General features: G+C 40.3%; 3 protein-coding genes and 1 non-coding gene across 6 annotated transcripts; 3 read left to right on the top strand and 1 right to left on the bottom strand.

Annotated features, from left to right (window-relative positions):
• The first annotated feature begins 4,598 nt into the window (after positions 1 to 4,598).
• On the top strand, positions 4,599 to 10,126 carry LOC102711041. 3 transcript variants are annotated; one of them, XM_015833818.2, is made up of 3 exons: positions 4,599 to 6,080; positions 6,451 to 8,561; positions 9,736 to 10,126. In XM_015833818.2, exons 1-2 carry the CDS (start codon positions 5,034 to 5,036, stop codon positions 8,527 to 8,529), a joined length of 3,126 nt encoding a protein of 1,041 aa, XP_015689304.1. In that variant the 5' UTR covers positions 4,599 to 5,033; the 3' UTR covers positions 8,530 to 8,561; positions 9,736 to 10,126. The 3 variants fall into 3 exon arrangements, with proteins under 3 accessions (XP_015689304.1, XP_006647049.1, XP_006647050.1); XM_006646986.3 differs by having other exon boundaries at positions 9,669 to 10,126; XM_006646987.3 differs by lacking the exon at positions 9,736 to 10,126 and adding an exon at positions 8,752 to 8,856.
• Positions 10,127 to 11,452: 1,326 nt separating this feature from the next.
• Positions 11,453 to 12,592, top strand: LOC121053434 (photosystem I P700 chlorophyll a apoprotein A2). The gene has a single exon (XM_040520299.1). It carries the CDS (start codon positions 11,458 to 11,460, stop codon positions 12,430 to 12,432), a length of 975 nt encoding a protein of 324 aa, XP_040376233.1. The 5' UTR covers positions 11,453 to 11,457; the 3' UTR covers positions 12,433 to 12,592.
• Positions 12,593 to 13,190: 598 nt separating this feature from the next.
• Positions 13,191 to 13,262, top strand: TRNAR-UCU. Its single transcript has one exon. It is a non-coding gene; the product is annotated as a tRNA-Arg (tRNA).
• Positions 13,263 to 15,217: 1,955 nt separating this feature from the next.
• On the bottom strand, positions 15,218 to 16,908 carry LOC102700408 (cyanidin 3-O-rutinoside 5-O-glucosyltransferase-like). Its single transcript, XM_040520362.1, has one exon. The coding sequence runs from the start codon at positions 16,906 to 16,908 to the stop codon at positions 15,376 to 15,378; it is 1,533 nt and encodes a 510-aa protein (XP_040376296.1). The 3' UTR covers positions 15,218 to 15,375.
• Positions 16,909 to 21,139: the final 4,231 nt, after the last annotated feature.

Below are 21,139 nucleotides of genomic sequence, written 5' to 3'. Positions count from 1 at the left end.
GCACACGTGAGATCAACACTCAAATGAGATAAAATACCTAACATTTGACGAGAGATAAAATTTTAGTAGGGGTGCACGTGAGATGGATCAATATTGTATGGTAGGATTCAAACTCCGTAATTTGACTTTAGGAGCAGAGTCTACGGTGAGCTGAAAACCGTTTGATTGATCAATACTTAGTTTCTACAAATTTCATTATGTGGTTTCAACAGTGCTACATCATTAAAATATATTTGAATGGATTAGTGAAACAAGTGTTCTCAATGCAAAATTTTACTTTACGATTTTGTACGCTAATGTTGCATCCAATTGACGAATAGAAATTAATTAAATATATGGAGGTGAAACAAATTACTCTCGGTAGAAGTTTCAATCCAGTTTCATGATCCAGATAACTGTATACACTAATTTTTATTTTTATCTTCATAAAATTTAACTTATCACACTCAAATATACAATACATAGATGGGTAGATGACATTCACTTGATTTACAGACAAGCGCGTGCCGTCAGCACGTGCGGAACGCACCAGAGCCGTTACCGTGGAAACCCGCAGCCCAATGCTATGTGTAGGAGTGCATTGGATGCTCCTTGATGGAACTCTTTTTGTGGCTTCTTGTCTTTACCTCTTTATACATGTAAAAAACACTCCCTACATATCAAAGCAGCCACCCTGCAGTCTGCAGGCACCAGCACACCCCTCCAGTGCCATGCATATGCAGTATCGTCTATCAGAGTGATCTTTTTCGCTTCTCTCTTGCTAGTAATTCAAAATTTAAAATTTCAAAGTTCAATTTTGAGTAAATTTTAGAGTTCTTTTACCGTAGTATACAGTTTTATCTTTTAGATCACAAAGAGCATTATATATAATTTTTTATAGATTATTTATTATTTGTAAATATATCGTTTGATTTTTTCGCCAAACAATCAGCACCTATGCATGCAATGCAGCGTGAGATGACAGAGATACATATGATAGATCTCGGTCCCAGTCTAAAGTGAGCTGTGCGTCGGCAAAGCAGCTTGCTCACCGGCCGGCGAGAGCGAGATTCCAGTTTCCGTGGGCATGTTTGGGAGCTTCTCCTAGGTAGCCTTTCTCAAAAGCTGCTTCTGTCAGAAACTGTCTCAAACTGTTCATAGCTTTTAAGAATATGTAGTTATAGATTCTAAAAAATGAACTAAAAATCCAGAAGCTGAAGAAACTGGATTTAATAGCTTTTTCAGATTCTTAGAAACTGACTATCAAACAACTGCTTATCTAAAACTCCTCCAAACAGTCCCTTTATTTTATACGTGGCCACAGCACAAGCCATGCAGCTTTGCCTCTCACTGCCTTTTTGTCCTTCTGTCTCTCTCTTTGTTCTGCTAGCTTCGTTAATTTTGCTTCTAAGACTCTTAGGCCGTGTTTGATATTGGATGAGAAGGTACTTATTTCTGGTACGAAAAATATAGTAGTAGATTAGTATATGATTAATTAATTATTAAAAATATAAAATAGATTAATATGATTTTTTTGAACAACTTTCCTATAGAAAATTTTTACAAAAAATACACCGTTTAACCGTTCAGGAAACGTGCACGTGGAAAACGAGAGAGATAAGATAACTAATAGAGCTACCGCACACAGCCTTACTTTAGTACCTAACCCCTCTCTTATCTTTTGCTCATGTTTACGAGTTAAAATTTAAGTTTTTTATTTTAAATTTAGAGATGATTTTAAGGTTTTGTCATTATAGTTTATTTCTAGCTTTGGCTTTTAAACCGTTATGGATACGCATATAAAAGTTTTATTCGTAAATTATTTTTCTTTTGTAAATATGGCGTTTTGTATTTTCTTTTAATATGCCAAAAAATAACAATACTCGATTCATATTTTAATACATGACATATTTGTTTTTCATACACATTGTATCATTTTTATTTGAAAATATTTTATGTAAATATAAAAATAACAAAAATAATAATTATAATATATTTAATAATAAATATTATCATAAGAAAATAAATAATAATTTTATAATTCTTTCCTAAGACAGTGATTAAACTTGTGCTAAAATATTAATGTTATTTATTAAAGTACGCAGGGCAGCTTTTATCGTGTCAAAGGCGGCTGCCATGCCTTTGGAGCCAGTCGGACACTGTGCTCATGCTCTACGTTGGAGTAGAAGATTTTCGTCTTTTGCATGCACGAGTTCTCAAGGTGATGATGTTCATTGTATGGGAGTTGCGTCGTGGGAGACGACAGGATTAATGGCTAAGACCAAACAGCTATTCGAATGACCATTAAAAAAAAAATCTTCTATCCATATCACCTTACACTCCTAAAAGATTGTCTATAATACATCATCCATATTTGTTTTATTAATATTTTACAACCACCTACCATTACGAATCTAATATACCAATTCTTATACCCCATACTCTGCTCTTATACATTGCCCGTTGGTTTAGAGTTTGGATGGCTTCGCGGCGAGCTATTTGGGCTGCCAATTACGCCGGGCTTTCACGCCTACCTACGCCAATGCCCATTCTAAACAGGGTTGGAAGAACTTCTTGCTCCCATCGTTTCGCTCTCTAGAAAAAAGAAAACGAAAACACAATTTTACGAATGGAAAATAATTTACAGGTAAAATTTTTATATACATATCTATAGCAACTCAAAAGAGAAACATGCAAAATAAATCATGATGAAAAAACCATAAAATAAAGTTCAAAAATTAAGTTTGAAAATTCAAATTTTAACTTATAAATAGTTGCAACTGTGAAACGATAGGAGCATTTATCTTTCACCCATAGTAGACAGGAAAAATAGGATGGAAAAAATATCTGATGTGCTTTAAGATTTATTTGTGCTGTGAAAAATAACTCGTCGGATGTGCTTTACAATTATTATTGTTAGGTAAAAGGAAAATAAAGAAATAAATTGCACAAGCGCAGAGGCTTGGGATCAAACTCATGCGGTAGCCTTGAAACAGATTAACCCTAAAACACAGGCCAGCTACATTTTTGTTATCACTTCCATATTAAGTCATGCAGAAGTTATATATGTATACTTCCATATTAAGTCTATTAAGTCGTATAGAAGTTATATTTGTATAGTATAGTTGTGATTTAATTCATCAAAACTATATTATAGTTATATTTGAAAGGTTTTTTAAGATTTCCTCATAAAAATTGTATGGATAGTCCCTTAATACATATAGAAATTATGGTTGATGCCTAGTACCCAGGCTCTAATATTTTCTAGTTCTGGATGTTTAGATTGTTATTGGCATGGTCTTTGATCTTCTAAACGATGTGTTTCTTGTAAAAAAAATTATATAAAGTTTTCTTACAATACTTTTGTAGAACACCTTTCTAAATTTATACTAGTTAATTCTTTTACTTATACCCTTTAATAGCTAACATAAAAATAAAAATTAAGATATCACATCAATCCGTCAATTATAGCTATCTCAAATGGAGCCTCCGTGATCTTAATCTGATAAGTTAATCACATTTATTTTTAATGATGGACAACCCCGACACGTGTTTCAGCTAAAGCTATAGCCAAACCAAAATACATGACTAAAGACAAGAAGTCAAGAACATATAAAAGCAAAAATTCCTGGATGACAAGCCATTATTTAGACTACTCTAACACATATTTTTACTGATGGCTAAAACATTTGTTTTGGCTGCCAGATGCCCAAAATGATTACAGGCTTGCTATTTGTCGATCATTTAAAACTTTTAATCTATCGATTAGCTTTTTTATCCATTAAATTTGCTTTAAGATTGGTACCTGTCCACGTACTAATTTATTTAATTTTTCTCGATTTTAATTCAACCTCTAATAAATTTGATTGGTGGATTTAATCACCAATACGTGTCCCAGTGATTCCTGTAGGTCAAAACTTCGAATGCCATCTCGTACCCACAGAACTCACTCTCGAGTGAGTTTGACTTTTGCGGCGGCGCCGCCTCCCCTCCGGAGGCTTCGAGGCGACTGGAATTTTGACATTTGGACCTTTTAAAATTCTTTTTTATAAATAGATTTCGGAAAAAAACTTATTAGATAATAGATTTTTTTACGACGTCTTGTGGTATATAACTGCGTCATCCCGCCATATGAACATAACATTATCACTTGAAGAACGGCGCCAATGATGTTGGCGCGGTCAAAAAGATCCATTCACACGATAAGGGGGTGTTTAGATCAAGAAATATTTTTGGGAGAAGTGTCACGTCAAATATTTGACCGGACGTCGGAAAGAATTTTTAGACACAAATGAAAAAACAAATTTCACGGCTAGCCTGGAAACCGCGAGACGAATCTTTTGAGCCCAATTAATCTGTCATTAGCATATATTGGTTACTGTAGCACTTACGACTAATCATGGACTAATTAGGCTCAAAAGATTTGTCTCAAGATTTCTTCCATGACTGTGCAATCAGTTTTTTTATTCATCTATATTTAATGTTTTATTTAGGTGTTCAAAAATTCGATGTGATGTTTTTGGAAAAAAATTTAGGAACTAACAAGGCCTAAGTTCTTTTATAATCTATTCGTAAAATAAGTTTTTTAAAAGGACTAAAATGTTAAAATTACAGTCCGAGGCGACCTCACCTCACCCGCCATGGCCGGACCCGCTGCCGGTTCTTCTCCTCTTCTGTCAGCTCCAAGCTTCTCCTTGAATAATTAGTCCCCCTTTCCCACTGGGTGATTCTTGGAGCATGTGTCTGCCGAGAAGGCTTGATCCGTGGTGGGCGCGGCTCGCTGGGATCGTGGGATTTGGGGGGCCGCTGGAGTCTGGGGTGGTGAATTAGATGGGTTCGTACGGGGTCGAGATGGATGATTATTGGTTGATTGGGTTGATGTCGAGGTCGATGGCGGGAGTGGTGGGGGTTTTGGTGGTGGTCAGGAGCGTGCACGCCATGTGTTCGTCGGATTGCGGCAGCCAGTGTTGAGTCTTGAATTCTTCGCTAGGCGGGGCTGAGTTGAGTCGCTCTTTGGTTTGGGTTTGGGCGGAGCTGCAGCCAGGAGCGAGGCCATGGACGTTGTGAATGTTCTTGCCTCGGCGACCCAGCTGGTGTCTGCGATGCTGGCCGCGGCCGGCGCGCTGGAGCAGGCGGCTTCCGATTTCGCCGAGGCTCCCAGGAGGCTCCAGGTACTTGAGGATTTCGTGTCCGACCTTGAGTCGTTAATGCAGCAGTCGAAGCAGAAGCACGCGCACAAAAGGCATGCGCCGCAGCTGGAGCGGCAGTTCCAGAGCCTAGGCAGGCTCATGGACCAGCTCCATGCCAACATCACCAAGGCGAGGCGGGTGTTGAAGAAAGGGAAAGGGAAGGGCTTGGCCAGGGTGGTGGTCTGGAGCTCGGTGACAGGGGATCCTCTGGTGAAGTATGTTCAACTGATCAGGGAAGATCTCAACTGGTGGCTGGAGCTACAGAAGCTGACAGAGAGTGTCGGCGATGTCATAGCATCTTCAGCCAAGAGTGCACCGTCCTTGGTGAGAGTGAAATCAGAGCATGGCTATCCAGTGTCAAAGAAGTGCAGCTATGTCAGGGAGCTCCTTGTGAAGGATGGTAGTCATCGAGTTGTCCTGATTGTCGGGTTATCGGGTATCGGGAAGTCGTGTCTTGCTCGACAAATAGCTTCTGACCCACCTGGTAATTTTGTGGATGGTGCAATTGAGATTAGTTTTGGGCGGTGGTGCAGTAGAGCAGCTTGTAATGGTAGTAGGGATGAATACCACAAACGTCTTGTTCGGAAAATATGTAAATTTCTTGTGCAGATTGGTTCCATGACTGTCAATGATGATGTGGGCAAAGATCTTGATGATGTCTGTTTCATGCTTCAGACTGCATTGGTAGGAATGAGCATGCTGATCCTACTTGATGATGTCTGGGAGCAAGATATAGTTGATCGCTTCACAAAGCTATATGATAATGATTGCCGGTATCTTGTAACAACGAGGGATGAGGCAATTTATGAGATTGCAGAAGCTGAAAAGGTGGAAATATCCAAAGATGATATAAAAGAAATTGGCAAGGATATTCTGGTTTATCATAGTCTTCTTACCGTCGAAGAGCTTCCGGTATACTCTTTTATTTGCATCTTTTATGGTTTATTTAATACTCCTTCACTTTAGCCTATGTTAGTTTTACCTAATAAATTATTGTGCACATTTTCGTCACTTACTCTTATAACAACACCCTGCAGCTAACGTATAACCTTCATGTGGATTGTGCATGTGTTACATTTCAGCATTGGTTTCATTTACTATCCTCATGTTTGACATGGCAATTACACTAATATAGTTGGGTAAATATTTATATTCATATTAATCTGCTTTAGATGATTCTTATGCGTGTATCTGTCATATAAGATGTGCTCAATATGTAACTTAGAATTACTAAAGCCCAAGTTTAATGGGTTTGCATGGCTAACAGTCCTATACTTTACAGCCTGTTGCGTATGACTTGCTGGACCGTTGTGGCCACCATCCCCTTACAGTTGCTGTCATGTGCAAGGCTCTCAGAAAGGAGACTAGAGTAGAAAAATGGGAGAGAGCAATATCGAACCTTTCCACATATGCAACTTGTGCACCTGGGCCAGTTTCATATGTGAATGAGAAAGAAGTGGAAACCACATTGACCATCTTTGGCTCTTTTGAGTTCAGCTTAGAGGCAATGCCAGAAAATTCAAGAAGGTTTTTCATGGTGCTTGCAGCTCTCTCATGGGACGAGCCTGTTCCAGAGGTCTGCCTTGAATCCATCTGGTCAGCACTTGTGCAGGACACTTTGTTCCCCCTCGTGGTCTCAAAACTAGTAGAAGGTTCTCTCATCATTAAACTGGAAGATGAACCAATGTATCATATGCATGACATGGTTTCGCTTTACCTTGAGAATAAAACAGATGATGCTGTTCAGACTCTTTTGTTCGGTTCATTTCCTGAATATGCTGCATTGGTCGCTCCTTGGCTTTTCATTTTTGGTAAAGAGAGCACAAAAGAGCGAGCTGAACAGAAGGTGAGATCATTCTTTTCTTTGCTAGAGTTCATGGAGATAGAAATTTTATTGGAAAGCACCACTCAAGCCCTTAGGGCATGCAAATCCATATCTGAATTTGAGGCTAGTAGGCTTGGCTTCAGCAAAATACTTCGTCCTCAAATAGCAGAGCTAATTTCTGTGGGGTCAACATCTCTAATTGTTGCTGTCACCAAATCTATTACAGTCATCTTTTTCCAAGGAGATTATGCCAAACTTGCCCAGTCTCTTGAAACATCAGGTTCTGTGGATAAATTAATCCATGTTCTTCTTGACTGTGAAGATTCTTCTACTATAGCCAATGTTTCAGTTGTTCTTGCCAAGATATGTGAGCATGTTGATGCTACAACTGCTGATGAAATTTTGGCAACCATTCCTATGGACCAAATTGCTGAATTACTATCTCCTGAGAAGGAGGAGTGGCACGAAACTGTGTTTACAACCCTAACATCTTTGATAAAGGTGGGAAAGTTAAGGGCTGTTGAGACAATGATTGAATCAGGAATTGACAAGAAGCTTCTTGTTCTTCTAGGCAGTGATTCTGAGATCTCACAGCATCATGCAATTATCATGCTAAAAACATTCTGTGAGGTTGGTGCGCCACTTCAGGGGTGCATGGGACCTGGAATGTTGGCTCATTTGCCTTGGCACGCTCGTCTTACTTTGGAGAGATTTGTTTTATTTGACCAGAGAGTATCTCCATCACCCAAACCTCAGCAATCCTTTGAGTTGATTCTTCACAAGATAATGCAAAGAGACAACAAAGATAACATTGAGGCGATTCAAGGTTTATTACCTTTTGCTGAGAGGGCTAATGATCCAAGGGTCCAAGATCTCCTTTTGGGAAGCAATCTGTCCAATAGGTTGGCACTGCTGCTGCAACGGAGAGACGTTGAAAGTAACCAAGTGAGGTCTCACACCGCTTTTCTGGTGATGAAATTAGCTTGCACTGGAGGGGAACCATATGTCCATAGGTTCTTAGAGGATAACATTGTTCACGAGCTAATTGACATGATGCAGTGCAACATCAATGATCTCCAGGATTCAGCATACGATGCCCTCCACCAGATTATCTTTGCAAAGGGAGGATCACTCGTCTTACAGAGATTTCTACAAGCAGGAACTATAGAAAAATTGGTAAACTTGCTTGACCGCAAGTCTGTGAAGACAAAGGAACTCACAGTGCAGCTTCTGGTAGACATTGCGGTAGTCGGAACGAAACCTTGCATCGAAAGAATGATTTCCTCCCAAATCATCGAGAAATTTGTTGCCCTCGAGAAAGCAGGTGGGTCTTTCAGTGGAGCAGTGTCAAGATACATCCAGGGGTTGAACATGTGCAAGAACCTCCAGTCTGCTGAGAGAGCAGTCATGAAGCAACAAATTTTGAGGAAAGTGAGATCTGCTGTAAGAGGTCATAATCTGGAGGCAAGTCTAGTTGCCTCTGTGGAGACTTGCATTTATGAAAAAGGAGCCAGCAGCAGCAGGAGGAAAAAATAACCATCTTTCTACAAAGCACGACACCTTTAGAGGTATATACCTAACAGTGCAGGTTGCATATTCAGATAAAATATACTGCCTCCATCTTTAAATGTAAGATATTCTAGACATGAATTTAGACAAACACTTATCCAGATTTACCCCTAGAATATCTTATATTTAAGAATGGAGGCAGTAGTCATGAATAATTCAATACTGAGATTTCTGCATTCAACGTTACAGGGTGTGACATTTGAGTCTTGGACGTTGGGCCTCTCCCATCTTTTCGCTTAAATAATTATGCTTATAAGAAAAAATATTTAAATTTCAAAATTTAAACTTGGAACTGTTGGGCTTTTTTATCGTAATTTATTTTTCAGTCTTTGCTTTAAAATCATAAGAACACTTATATAAAAGTTTATACCCACAAATTACTTTTAATTGTTAATTAATTTCAGCGAAACAATAAGGCTTTAGTTAAGATTTTAGCAGTAACCATCCAAGGAATTGTGAACACCAACAAACCAAATAACACCTGAAAGAAGATCCCATGTATATGTGCTACTATCCAGAAACAGAGAAAACTAATCGGATGCAGATGATACTGAAATATTCATGACTGGTTGTATCATCTGTGGCAATTGTCCTTTTTAGTGCACCGTGGCAATTGTTTCCCTGTGTTCAAAAACAACCCCCATCTTTTCACTTATGTTTTTGCTTATAAACCAAAATTTTAATTTTTCACGTTAAATATAGAGTGGATTTTGGATGTTTTTTCTTGAAGTTTCTATACTGCTATAAACATTGCTAGTGGTCACCAACTCCTTGTTTTTCTTATCTATACTCTATATTTTAAAGAAAAATAATGGTGGATTTCATATATATACCGTTCCCACTAACTCTACTTATTATGAGAAAAGAACCGTGAGATTAGTGACTCATATGTCAATATATGTAACAATTAAACTATGATATATGCAAAAAATAATGTTAACAACCTGTTATGATATTTTTTTAAATTAAATTTCGTTACAACGTACGGACAATGTGCTAGTTTTTTCTAAAGTTTTATTCACAGATTATTTCTCATTTACAAATATACCGCAAACCATCGCCCAAAGAATTCTCATGAGTTGCAAAAGCACTTGCATTCACTGTAGGCGCCAAAATTCGTAGAGGTGGCTGTCATGGATAAATTGAACAAGTGATCACTCCAATTGTTGTCAGGGAAGCGGCTTCTCTGACTTAAGTTAGAGGGATGTGGGTGGGCTGACAGTAGAACTCACCGTTCATAGGCCCACGTGTCAGCCACTCTGACATAGAGGAGCTCGTTCCTGTTGTCGGTGGCTTGGATCAAATTGCTGCAAAGAAATGCTGTTTGCATTCACATCACCATCGAGAGTGCTAGCTGTTGTTAGTGGATATACAGTGCAACACTGTTGTTCATTTGTACTCCTGTTCGCCGTAACACGGAGGATCCGAATTGTAGTTGTATATGATGATGTTTATCAGAGACAATGAGAAACTGCCATACATAATATGTGTATTATGTACGCTGATGGAGTGATCATTTAATTTATCTATTGAGCACTTCCTTGGATCTTCATGCCTCCTTCAAGCCTGCGTAAGCTGATTATAGATTTTAGGGTTTGATTTTGGAATCAAATTTAGTGTTTCTTCTTCACATTCATTCACTAGCTATCTTTTCATTGTCACTAAGAGGATACAAATATTCCTAAAAAATAAAAATTAATTAAGTGTTAATTTTGCAACGTTTTAAATATTCTGGACCATTATTGCAGATATATATTTATGATGATTTAAAAAGGTACAAGTTTAGCATTACTCCTATCGGAAAATTACAGATTAAAGGATTTAGTACTGCAAAACTGTAGATTTACCACTAACTTTATCACAAAATTGTGACGTTTATAACTCTAGGTAAATAATGGTCTTAAGGATGTAAACTCTAGACTATATAATTTGTGATAGCTTTACTGTTAAATTAATAGCTTTAGGACAAAATTGATGCTAAATAATAGGTTTGTGATACACCACCTTAAAAATGTAGTTTTACAACGGCCCGATCAAAATTTTGTGAAATTTACGCAAAATTTAAACTATGCTCAGCACCAGCAACATGCAAGCATATATAAAACTCAGGTTAAAGATAATAAATTCTTGATGACTAATTTTGCAGTAAGTTTTAGCCCCATTAATTTTTTGTGTGTGTGGCAGCTCTTAATGAGTAGTTCTGGCAATGCACCTGAAACCTTGATGGCTCCTAAAATGCAAGAGTAGCGCCCGGCACTTCCCCTTTATTCCAAACATTTCCATCATTTCATTATGAAAACTTGCAACAAACTTGTGCTAGTTTTGTCCTCACAATTGATCAGCAGATGGTATCAAAACAATGTGAAGGTTATTATTTAAGGAGAGGATTACTATGCCATTTTCAATTAGATTCGAGTTAATATTTTACCACACAAGGGATTAAGACTATTTTGTTTTGGAGGTATTTCTCGCTGCATGATTGCTGTGCTTCTCTTGACACATTGTTGAGCTGTCAAAAACGTCAGCTTGTCGGGCCTAATTACTATAAAACAGTATAGTGCTATTTACAGAAATATTATTGTGCATTTAATTTTGCACTTGGACCACGAGATATACACCGTATCTTTCTTTTTTTCATCCTCCGCCGCTGAATCCAACCACTTTTGGTGAGGCTCCAAGTGATCTCGGTATGACAATTATCCAGTCTTAATGCATAGTTTCATGGTATGATTATTAAGATCGTAAACTAGTTAACCGAGCCAGATTAGTTTGATGTCTCTAACATGCAGCAAGACGTCTTATGGAGACATGCATGCAATCACATAATTCAATGAGAAGATCCTAGCGAATTTATAGCATGGATCCATTCCTCCAAACAAATGAATATTGGCAAGAATGTTAGACCATAAAGAAGCTATCATATCTCATTTAAGTTGGGCTAGTCTCTTCCTAGGATTCCATACCTTGGGCCTTTATGTTCATAATGACGTCATGCTTGCTTTTGGTACTCCAGAAAAGCAAATCTTGATCGAACCTATATTTGCCCAATGGATACAATCGGCTCATGGTAAGACGACATATGGGTTCGATATACTCTTATCTTCAACGAGCGGTCCCGCTTTCAATGCGGGTCGAACCCTATGGTTACCCGGATGGTTGAATGCTGCTAACGAGAATAGTAATTCGCTTTTCTTAACAATAGGACCTGGGGATTTCTTGGTTCATCATGCTATTGCTCTAGGTTTGCATACAACTACATTGATTTTAGTAAAGGGTGCTTTAGATGCACGCGGTTCCAAATTAATGCCGGATAAAAAAGATTTTGGATATAGTTTTCCTTGCGACGGCCCAGGTCGCGGCGGTACTTGTGATATTTCTGCTTGGGACGCTTTTTATTTGGCAGTTTTCTGGATGTTAAATACCATTGGATGGGTTACTTTTTATTGGCATTGGAAACACATCACATTATGGCAGGGCAACGTTTCACAATTTAATGAATCCTCCACTTATTTGATGGGATGGTTAAGAGATTACCTATGGTTAAATTCTTCGCAACTTATCAATGGATATAATCCTTTTGGGATGAATAGTTTATCGGTATGGGCGTGGATGTTCTTATTTGGACATCTTGTTTGGGCGACTGGATTTATGTTCTTAATTTCCTGGCGTGGATATTGGCAGGAATTAATTGAGACTTTAGCATGGGCTCATGAACGGACACCTTTGGCTAATTTAATTCGCTGGAGAGATAAGCCCGTGGCTCTTTCCATTGTGCAAGCAAGATTGGTGGGATTAGCTCACTTTTCCGTGGGTTATATATTCACTTATGCCGCTTTCTTGATTGCCTCAACATCAGGCAAGTTTGGTTAATTTAGTTAATTTTTTTGTACTGTATCAGCACCTAGTTCATTACTCTTGATGGAGGGGGAAGATCCGCCTTCTTAGATTTCTTTTTCTATTTATTTTTCCATCTAGGATTAGAACCGTATACTTGGTAGATAGTAGAAACGGCACATTATGGCAAAAAAAAGTTTGATTCAGAGAGAGAAGAAGCGGTAGAAATTAGAACAGAAATATCATTTGATTCGTCGATCTTCAAAAAAAAAAAGATAAGAAGCAAAGTTTACCCTTTGAGTTTGAGTGAAAAAACGAAAATGCGAGAAAAATTGCAATCCCTGCCACGTAATAGTGCACCGACACGCCTTCATTGACGTTGTTTTTTGACCGGAAGACCTAGAGCTAACTATCGAGACTTTGGGCTATCCGGACACATACTTCGAGAAATGGTTTATGCATGTTTGTTACCGGGTGCAACAAGATCCAGTTGGTAAGGATAAAATACCCTTTCGTATTTGTATTATATGGATTTCTGGAATTGATGATCGTAGAAGAGCCCTCTTTACCATTATGTATAAATGGACTATTCTATTTGTATAGATATGGTAGAGGGGCGTATTCAACCCCCTTTTATCCACTAGTTCCCCGCTCTTTAGTTTAACAGGGTAGAACTGTTTGGTAGCTGACAAGGCTCATAACCATGGGGTTGCGGGTTCGATTCCCACTACCCGCTCCATATTCCTTCTTTATGATATATGCATAAAAAAAAGAAAGAAGAAAATATGAAAAAAGCGTCCATTGTCTAATGGATAGGACAGAGGTCTTCTAAACCTTTGGTATAGGTTCAAATCCTATTGGACGCAATCTTATTTCTATCTATTCTTTAAATAACTATACTAAAAACTAAGAAAACTTTTTTGTTTTTTGCATGATTCAAATGAAAAACCTTTCTCAACGATTTAAATTTGGATCCCAACTTTTTTTAAGTCACTGTCACATCGAATGTTTGGACACTAATTAGAAGTATTAAATATAGAATATTAATAAAATCCACCTCACACTTTGGATTATTTTGCGAGACGAATCTATTGAGCCTAATTAATCCATGATTAGCGAATGTGATGCTACAGTAAACATTTGCTAATCATGGATTAATTAGGCTTAAAAAATTTATCTAATGAAATAGCATTTATTTATGTAATTAGTTTTGTTATTAGTCTATATTTAATACTTCTAATTAATGTTAAACATCTGATGTAACAAGGGACTACAAAATCTCTAGATCCAAATAGCCTCTAAATGACAACAAGCGTATATGATTGAAGTAGCGGCTATCTATAGAGCCTAGAGGCCACAATATTATCGACAAACCTTAAATCCCATCAGGAGAGCAGCCCCCATCACGCACAGCGACCAGAAAGAAAAGAGCCAATTTCAGCTAAGAACCTTAGGCATTCGTCACAAGTAGAGTAGTTGTCACTGTACTATGGAGGTAGGCAGATGTCACTCAGCCCTGTCTTATCTTTTCGTTTATATTTATATTTATACTTAGCAAGTAAGTAAGATCTTTTCGCTTATATTTATACTTACAATTCAAAAATTATTATTTTTATTCTAAATTTAGAGTAGATTTTATAGACTTTTATTATACTTTATTTTTCGGTCTTGGTTTTGGATCACAAATAACACATATAGAAAAGTTTATTTATAAATTATTTTTATTTTTATAAATATGTCGTTTGATCTTTTATTAAAAAAACTAAACAATCACCCGCGGACGTCCATCAACATATCTTGTTATCATCATCTCTCGTAGCAGTGGTGGTGGTTATATTTTGTACTACTACTCTCTCTCCAGTCAATAAACATAAAAAATTATTGATTAACACGTGAGTATTAACACCCCGGTCCGTACCTATAAATCCAATAGCAGTTTCAGTATGAGAGATGGGAGTTAACGGGCAAACGAATAATAATTTTCAATAAAAGTTATGTGTATAATATATATATATATATATATATATCTGAAAAATAAAGTACCATGATAAAATCATCTAAACTAAATAGGCCAACTATCCACGAAACCACGGATTTTTTTTAATCTATTTATTAACCATTTCATTTTGTAAGTTTAATCCTCAAATCTAAATATTTTGATCACAGCTATAAAAATAGTACGATAGTATTATTTGACTACACGTCTATACCAACTAGATGAGCATAGCAGAATAATTAGCACGCCATCATCCAAACAACGTTGCCAGTGCGACAATGTTATTTGGCCAGCCATGCTAGTTCAACTAGCGTGGCTAAAGTATTTAGATAAAAATAAATTACGATGGAGTATACTTTCGAAATTAAAACAAACTTTTACAAGAACATATCCCCTCCGTTCACAATGTAAGTTTTTCCTAATGAATCTAAGCTGTGTTTGTTTGACGGCCGGTTAGTTAACTTACCAACATGAAAAATATACTAATAGATTAATACATGATTAATTAATTATTAAATATTAAAAATATAAAATAAATTAATATGATTTTTAAAACAACTATTCTATAGAAATTTTTTCAAAAAATATACCGTTTAGCAGTTTGGGAAGCGTGTACGTGGAAAACAAGAGGGATAAGTTAACTTAGGGGGCAGCCGAACGCGGCCCTAGACACACACACACATATATATATATATATATATATATATATATATATATATATATATATATATATATATATATATATATATATATTGTATATAGCTATTTATAAATAAATTTAGATAAGACTAAAAAGACTTATAATATAAAATAAAATATATCCAAGCCACACTACATGTACGAACTCGAGGGCATATTTGAACACTTGATTATTGAAAATAAAATCCATTACATCTCACTGATTAATTATCTTGTGTTTTTTTTTTGTTCCTCTGCATTTGTAGGTATATCGGAGAGCTGTTTTGACTTTTGACGCTTTTGTTTCAAGACATCACGCCTGACGAACGCTGCGTCGACGTGTTGTGCGCAACATTTGCGATTCGGTCCAGGAAAGACTTCAAATTGCGACCCGACGAGCCGCCCTCCGCGACGGCGCCCTGCACCTTCGCCTTCCACGCGGCCGAGCTCCGGCGAAAGGCGGCCGCCGTGTCCGACATGACCGCCTCCACGCACCTCGCGAGCTCGTCTGCCTCCAGGACCCTGTCGGCGGCCGTGGCGGCGCGCACGCCGACGCCCCAGCCGGCGACGAGGAGCGCGTTCGTGTCCTGGTCCGACCACTGCGGCGCCGCCACCACCGGCGTGCCGCAGGCGACGGCCTCCAGCGTCGAGTTCCACCCGCAGTGCGTCACGAAGCAGCCGACGGCCGGGTGCGACAGCACGCGCACCTGGTCGCACCACCCCACCACCATGCCGTCGTGCGGCGCGGGCTCGTCGCCGTCGCCGTCGTCTCTGTTGTCCTCGCGCACCACCCACAGGTACGGCCGCCCGGTCGCGGCGAGCCCTCGCCGGATCTCGTCCTTCTGCCGCTTGCTCACCGCCGACATGCTCCCGAACGACACGTACACCACCGACTCCGCCGGCTTCGCGTCGAGCCACTCCATGTAGCCCTTCTCGTCGTGCTTGTACAAGTCGTGCGACGCTTTGGAGACCTTGCCGCCGTCGAGCGAGGTGACGACCGGGCCGATGGGGAGGATGTCCAGCTCAGGGAAGGAGGCGAGAAGGTCGAGCTCCAGTTCCTCGACGGTGTTGACGAGCACCATCGGCTTTGCTCCGGCGACGCCACCGCTGCTCCGGTCAATGTCCACCTGCCGGATCGTCTTCTTGACGCCGTTGAACGCCGCGGCGAGCCAGGCGTCATCGAGATCGATGAAGAAGGTCGGGAGATCTCGGATGGCCATCGGCGGGAGGCCCGGCATGGACACCGTGAACTCCGGCTCGCCGGCGTGCTCCGTCACGAGGCTCTCGTACCCGTGCAGGTAGTGGTAGTACACGGCGAGCATGGTCGCCGGCTGGATCCAGTACAGCACCCGCGGGATGCCGCGCTCGCGCGCGACGTCGGCCGCCCACCACATCAGGAACGCGTACACGACGCACGTCACCGGCCGCCCCCGCGCGGCGAGGCGGTCCACCACGGCGGCGAACGTCTCGCGGCCGACGCGGTCGAACGAGTCGACGTTCCTCCAGGCCGCCTCGCCGTCGCCGTCGAACAGCCGGAAGCCTTCGTCGTAGCCGTCGGAGTACGGGACGTAGGAGACGCCGGCGCCGTCGTCGCGGGCCTCCTCGTCGGGCGCGGCGAGGGACGGGAACATGCGCCGGTGCGCCGACACGGCGGCGGAGAGGGTGACGTCCGCGCCGGTGACCCGGGCGAGGCGCGCGGCGAGCGCTCGGGCCGGGTTGATGTGGCCCTGCGCGGGGTACGCGACGACGAGGAAGTGCTGGCGCGCCATGGCCGGAGCTGGGCGTTCGAGAGCTACTACCCTGTGGCCTGCCAGTACAGTATATATGGCCGCCTGCATGCCCATCAAACACGTCAGGGTTTTTCACTCCTGCACTAAAATACATTGACACTTCTCCTACCGATTTTTACTCCCTCTCTAGCTTATTATTTAGAGCAATTTTACACTAAAATATATCACGCTTTTCAAGGACGTTAAAATTGCTCTATTATTAAATCAGAGGGCACCTATGTTTTTTTCTTGAGAAATGCTTAATTAAAAAGACTTATGTAATTAATCCATTCGTTTTATATTATAAGACTTTATAGTCTTACTTAGATTCATCTATTAATTAATATTAATTAATATATATAGTCTGTACATATGTCTAGATTCATTATCATCTATGTATAAATCTAGACAATGTTAGGATGTCTTTGTATTGTGAAATAAGAGTATCACGTACTCCTTCTGTCTAAATATTTGATGCTGTTGACTTTTTATACATGTTTGATTATTCGTTATATTCAAAAATTTACATAATTATTCATTATTTTTATATCATTTTATTTATTGTTCAATATACTTTTACGCATATATATAGCTTTACATATTTTTTAAAAAAATGAATAAAATGAACGGTCAAACATGTGTCAAAAAATCAATGGCGTCAAACGGTGATACCTGTAGTCTAGCTTGTCCCTATTAGACGTACCGAAGCAAGGGTGGGCGTGATGAAGTATGGACGGGACATCGTGGTGTAGCGATAGCCTCAGCTGCTTCCGGATTCACCTAGTCACAAGAGGGGGCTTCCCGACTTGATGTAAAGAGAGGACAAAACCTAAATTGTGGTGCTATTGTCTAGGGAGGGTTAGGTAAAAGGTTTTATCATGGTTTCTGTATTGAGGTATCGTGGTAATACGTTGGGGCATGGTAACATGCTTGGGAGCTATATCTTGTGGGTAAATTTGTACACCTCTGTAGAGTAAAACTATTTAAATAGTCGTGCCCGCGGTTATGAGGCGAACTAAAAGACGCACTGGAATTAGTTGAACCCCTTTAATAGCTTGTTTAATTTGGAACTAGCTTGACCCTGCGCAATGTGGTGTAACATTGGCAGTGGTTTAGGTCTGTCGCAATGTGGTTTATCATTAGATAGAGGGTTGACCCTGTTGTAGTGCGGTGTAACGCTGAACAGTGGTTTGGCCCTGTTACAACGTGATGTAACGTTGGACAGTGGATGATTATTTTAAATGTTATTTTAATTTTAATCAGTCTATTTTATTTACTGTTTTGCTAAATTACTGTAGCTTTGTGCAAATTTAACCTTAGCCTATCCTTGATACTCTATTACATTCATTGTTCTCTCTCTTGAGTGTTACTTATTGAGTACGGTGGTTTGTACTCAGCCTTGCTTAATTTTTCCCCACCAGAGCAAGTATCAGAGTTTCAATCAGAAGGTTGTTCCCAAGGTTAAAGTAAGGTTCAGCCCACCGTCGAGAATGTCTGTGGTGTGGAGCCATCATCGTTAGCTAAAGCTGAAGATTAGATGTTTAGTTTGTTTCCTTTTTTCGCTGCATTTTGATAAATAATTTTTTTATTTGTTTTTAAGTCGTGGAACTGTGTATTAATTTATCAGAAATTTAGTGTAAATTTCTGCACGTGGCACTCTCCTCTTTCTCTCTCTCCCTCTTTCCTTTCTTTTTCTTTCTCTCTCTTTCTTTTCTCTCCTCACACGAGGCGACTGGCAGGCATCGGGGTGGCGCCGGAGGACGTCGGGGCGGCGCGGCCGGGCACGGGGAGGCGAAAGGCGGCGAACGGCGGCCACGGCAATCGCGGCCGCGGCGCGGCACTGGGAGGCGTCGGGGTGGCGCGCGGGGAGGCGGCGCGGCGCCGCAGCAGGTAGCACGGCTGGGCGTTGGGAGGCGGAAGGCAGCGAACGGCGCGGGCGGCGGCCGCGGTAGTCGCGGCAACGGTGCGAACGGCGATGGCAGTCGCAGCGACGGCATGGACAGCGGCCGCGGGCGCGGCGGCGTTCGGCAGTCGCAACGATGGTGGGGATGGCGGTCGTGGCCGTAGGCGCGGCGGCGGACGGCAGCCGCAGGCACGGCTGCGTGCGGCGGTGGGGGACGGCGACGGCGGTCGGTAGAGGACGACGCGGACGGTGGCGGTGATCGGCGCGGATGGTGAACGGAGGCGGTGGTCGGCACGGACGGCGGATGGCATCGGTGGTCGGCCGTCGACGTGTGTGGTAGTGGTGCACGAGTAGTAGTAGCAGAGCAGCAGCAGTAGTACACCAAGAGCAGTAGTTGTTGTAGTGGGACCCACTGTTTGGCAAGTCCCCTGGATGGGCAAAGGGCCAAAGGCTGGCTAAATTTGGCCAGCGAGGGATGATGTTTGGCAAGTTGGATGGCTTGGTCATCTGGTTGGTCATTCCGTTGAAGCTTATTTGTTTGTTTTGGATGGCTAAAATTTGGTTTGGAGAAGCTAATGGAGAGTCTGTTAGAGATGCTCTGAGGCGCATCCGCTCCTTGCACCCCTAATCTCCACATGAAACTGTTTTAAGCACACGGGTGATGTCTACCCGGATAATATCTACCGGTGTGTTTGCATGTCATCTAAATATCGGAAAAATATATAAAAAATTAACAATATATATTAATATGAGTTATATCACTCCAAAAACATGCAAGTTTAAATTCAACTTCTATAAGTTATAGCAAAAAAATAAAAATAAACTAAAACTAGTATACACACATTACGATTATTTTTGTTACCACTTGTATACTGGTAAAGTCGAATTTAAACTTGCATGTTTATGGAGAAATATAACTCATATTAATTTATCTTATAAAAAAATTATATATTTTAATAACTATTTAAATGGCATGCAAGTAACGAATGGACATCCACCCGTGCTTAAAAAATAACTGCGTCCTAAGTCTCCACCGTCGTACCTGAATCAGCCCAAAAAATCGCCGCCTCCCCTCTCTCCTCCAACGCTACCGCCTCCTTCAAATGGCCGTCGTGTCCGCCTCCGTTCTCGGCGGCGCCTACAACACCGCTGCCGCCGCCGCCGCCGCCCATCGCCGTGTCCGCTCCGACTCCGTCTCCAGGGCCGCCTCCGCTCCATCATCCGCCTCCAACGTTGTCGTCTCCGCTCCCTGACGCCTCAACGCTTACTTACCTTCTGAGTGAAGGGGTCGGGACGACCCGGCCATCTCTTCTAGTTTTATGCTATTTCTTAGATGGCATCTTACACTTAGGTACCCATTGGATCATCATTATCCACTTCATACATAGGTAAGAGTTGGATTCAATGGTGAGGATCAAACAAAATATGATGTAGATGTAATCATATAGACCCTATTTGGTATACTCTAACATCTAAATAATCGTAGAAACAAACAGTTATGGTAAAATATTAGTTTGTAAATTAAATTACAGGGGCTCAATCCTCCAAATTTAGTCTAAACTATGAATAAAATGTCTAATCGCGCTAATAATCTTCTAATCTAATGACACCTCCAACTTCAAGATTTTTGGAGTTTCTAAAACCGAGCTTGAAAGTTTAGAGATAGAATTGTGTTAATTAAACATGGTCATTATATGTAAAACAATTGTATTTATCTCTTTTGCCAGACTGGGTTCAGAAGGAAGACATAGGGTGAAATTTTGGTAAATTTTCTATTGGCACGCTTTTTAAACTATTAAACAATGTATTTTTCACAAAAATATCACTTTAAAACCATATGAATTATTTTTACATGTTTACACTAACTAATACTAATTTATTCACTTATTCCTTTATTTGCATGATCTTTTCCTAACCTAAGACTCAACCTAAGTACTCCCTCTCTCCCCCGCAACCCCCGCAAAGAACCAATTATTTGGTTTTCGTGTAAACCATCCGTCTTATTTAAAAAATATAAAATTAGTCACACATAAAATACTATTAATTAATGTTTTATCATCTAATAAAAATAAAAAATAATCTAAAAAATTTAAATAAGACGAAGAGTCAAACATTAGATATAAAAACTAAAAAATTAATTTATTTTTGGAGGGAGGGAGTAGACCAGTATCTCTGTTCCAATATACATTTTGATGTGACATATCCTAACAGAAGCTACAGATATGAATTGAAGTAACAGTAGGATTTTCAGTCTTGCCCTGATCCATGCGAAAACTAAAATATCCCACGTGGAGGTGTGCTCTGAAAAAATATTGTTATTCACCTGACAAGTTAAATTAATTTAGGTCAGCAGATCTACAAATGAAGTAGCAGTAGTGTAGTGGAGCACTTCAATTC

This window comes from Oryza brachyantha, chromosome 2, assembly GCF_000231095.2.
Source record: "Oryza brachyantha chromosome 2, ObraRS2, whole genome shotgun sequence".
Classification (NCBI taxonomy): domain Eukaryota; kingdom Viridiplantae; phylum Streptophyta; class Magnoliopsida; order Poales; family Poaceae; genus Oryza; species Oryza brachyantha.
This window is presented reverse-complemented; position numbering and strand designations above follow the sequence as displayed.

Excerpts from the sequence above, each read along its gene's own strand:
- LOC121053434 (XM_040520299.1), top strand. The coding sequence starts at position 11,458 with ATGTTAGACCATAAAGAAGCTATCATATCTCATTTAAGTTGGGCTAGT.
- LOC102700408 (XM_040520362.1), bottom strand. The coding sequence starts at position 16,908 with ATGCAGGCGGCCATATATACTGTACTGGCAGGCCACAGGGTAGTAGCT.
- LOC102711041 (XM_015833818.2), top strand. The coding sequence starts at position 5,034 with ATGGACGTTGTGAATGTTCTTGCCTCGGCGACCCAGCTGGTGTCTGCG. Across the intron at positions 6,081-6,450 it reads TTACCGTCGAAGAGCTTCCG|CCTGTTGCGTATGACTTGCT; the intron begins GTATACTCTTTT and ends TATACTTTACAG.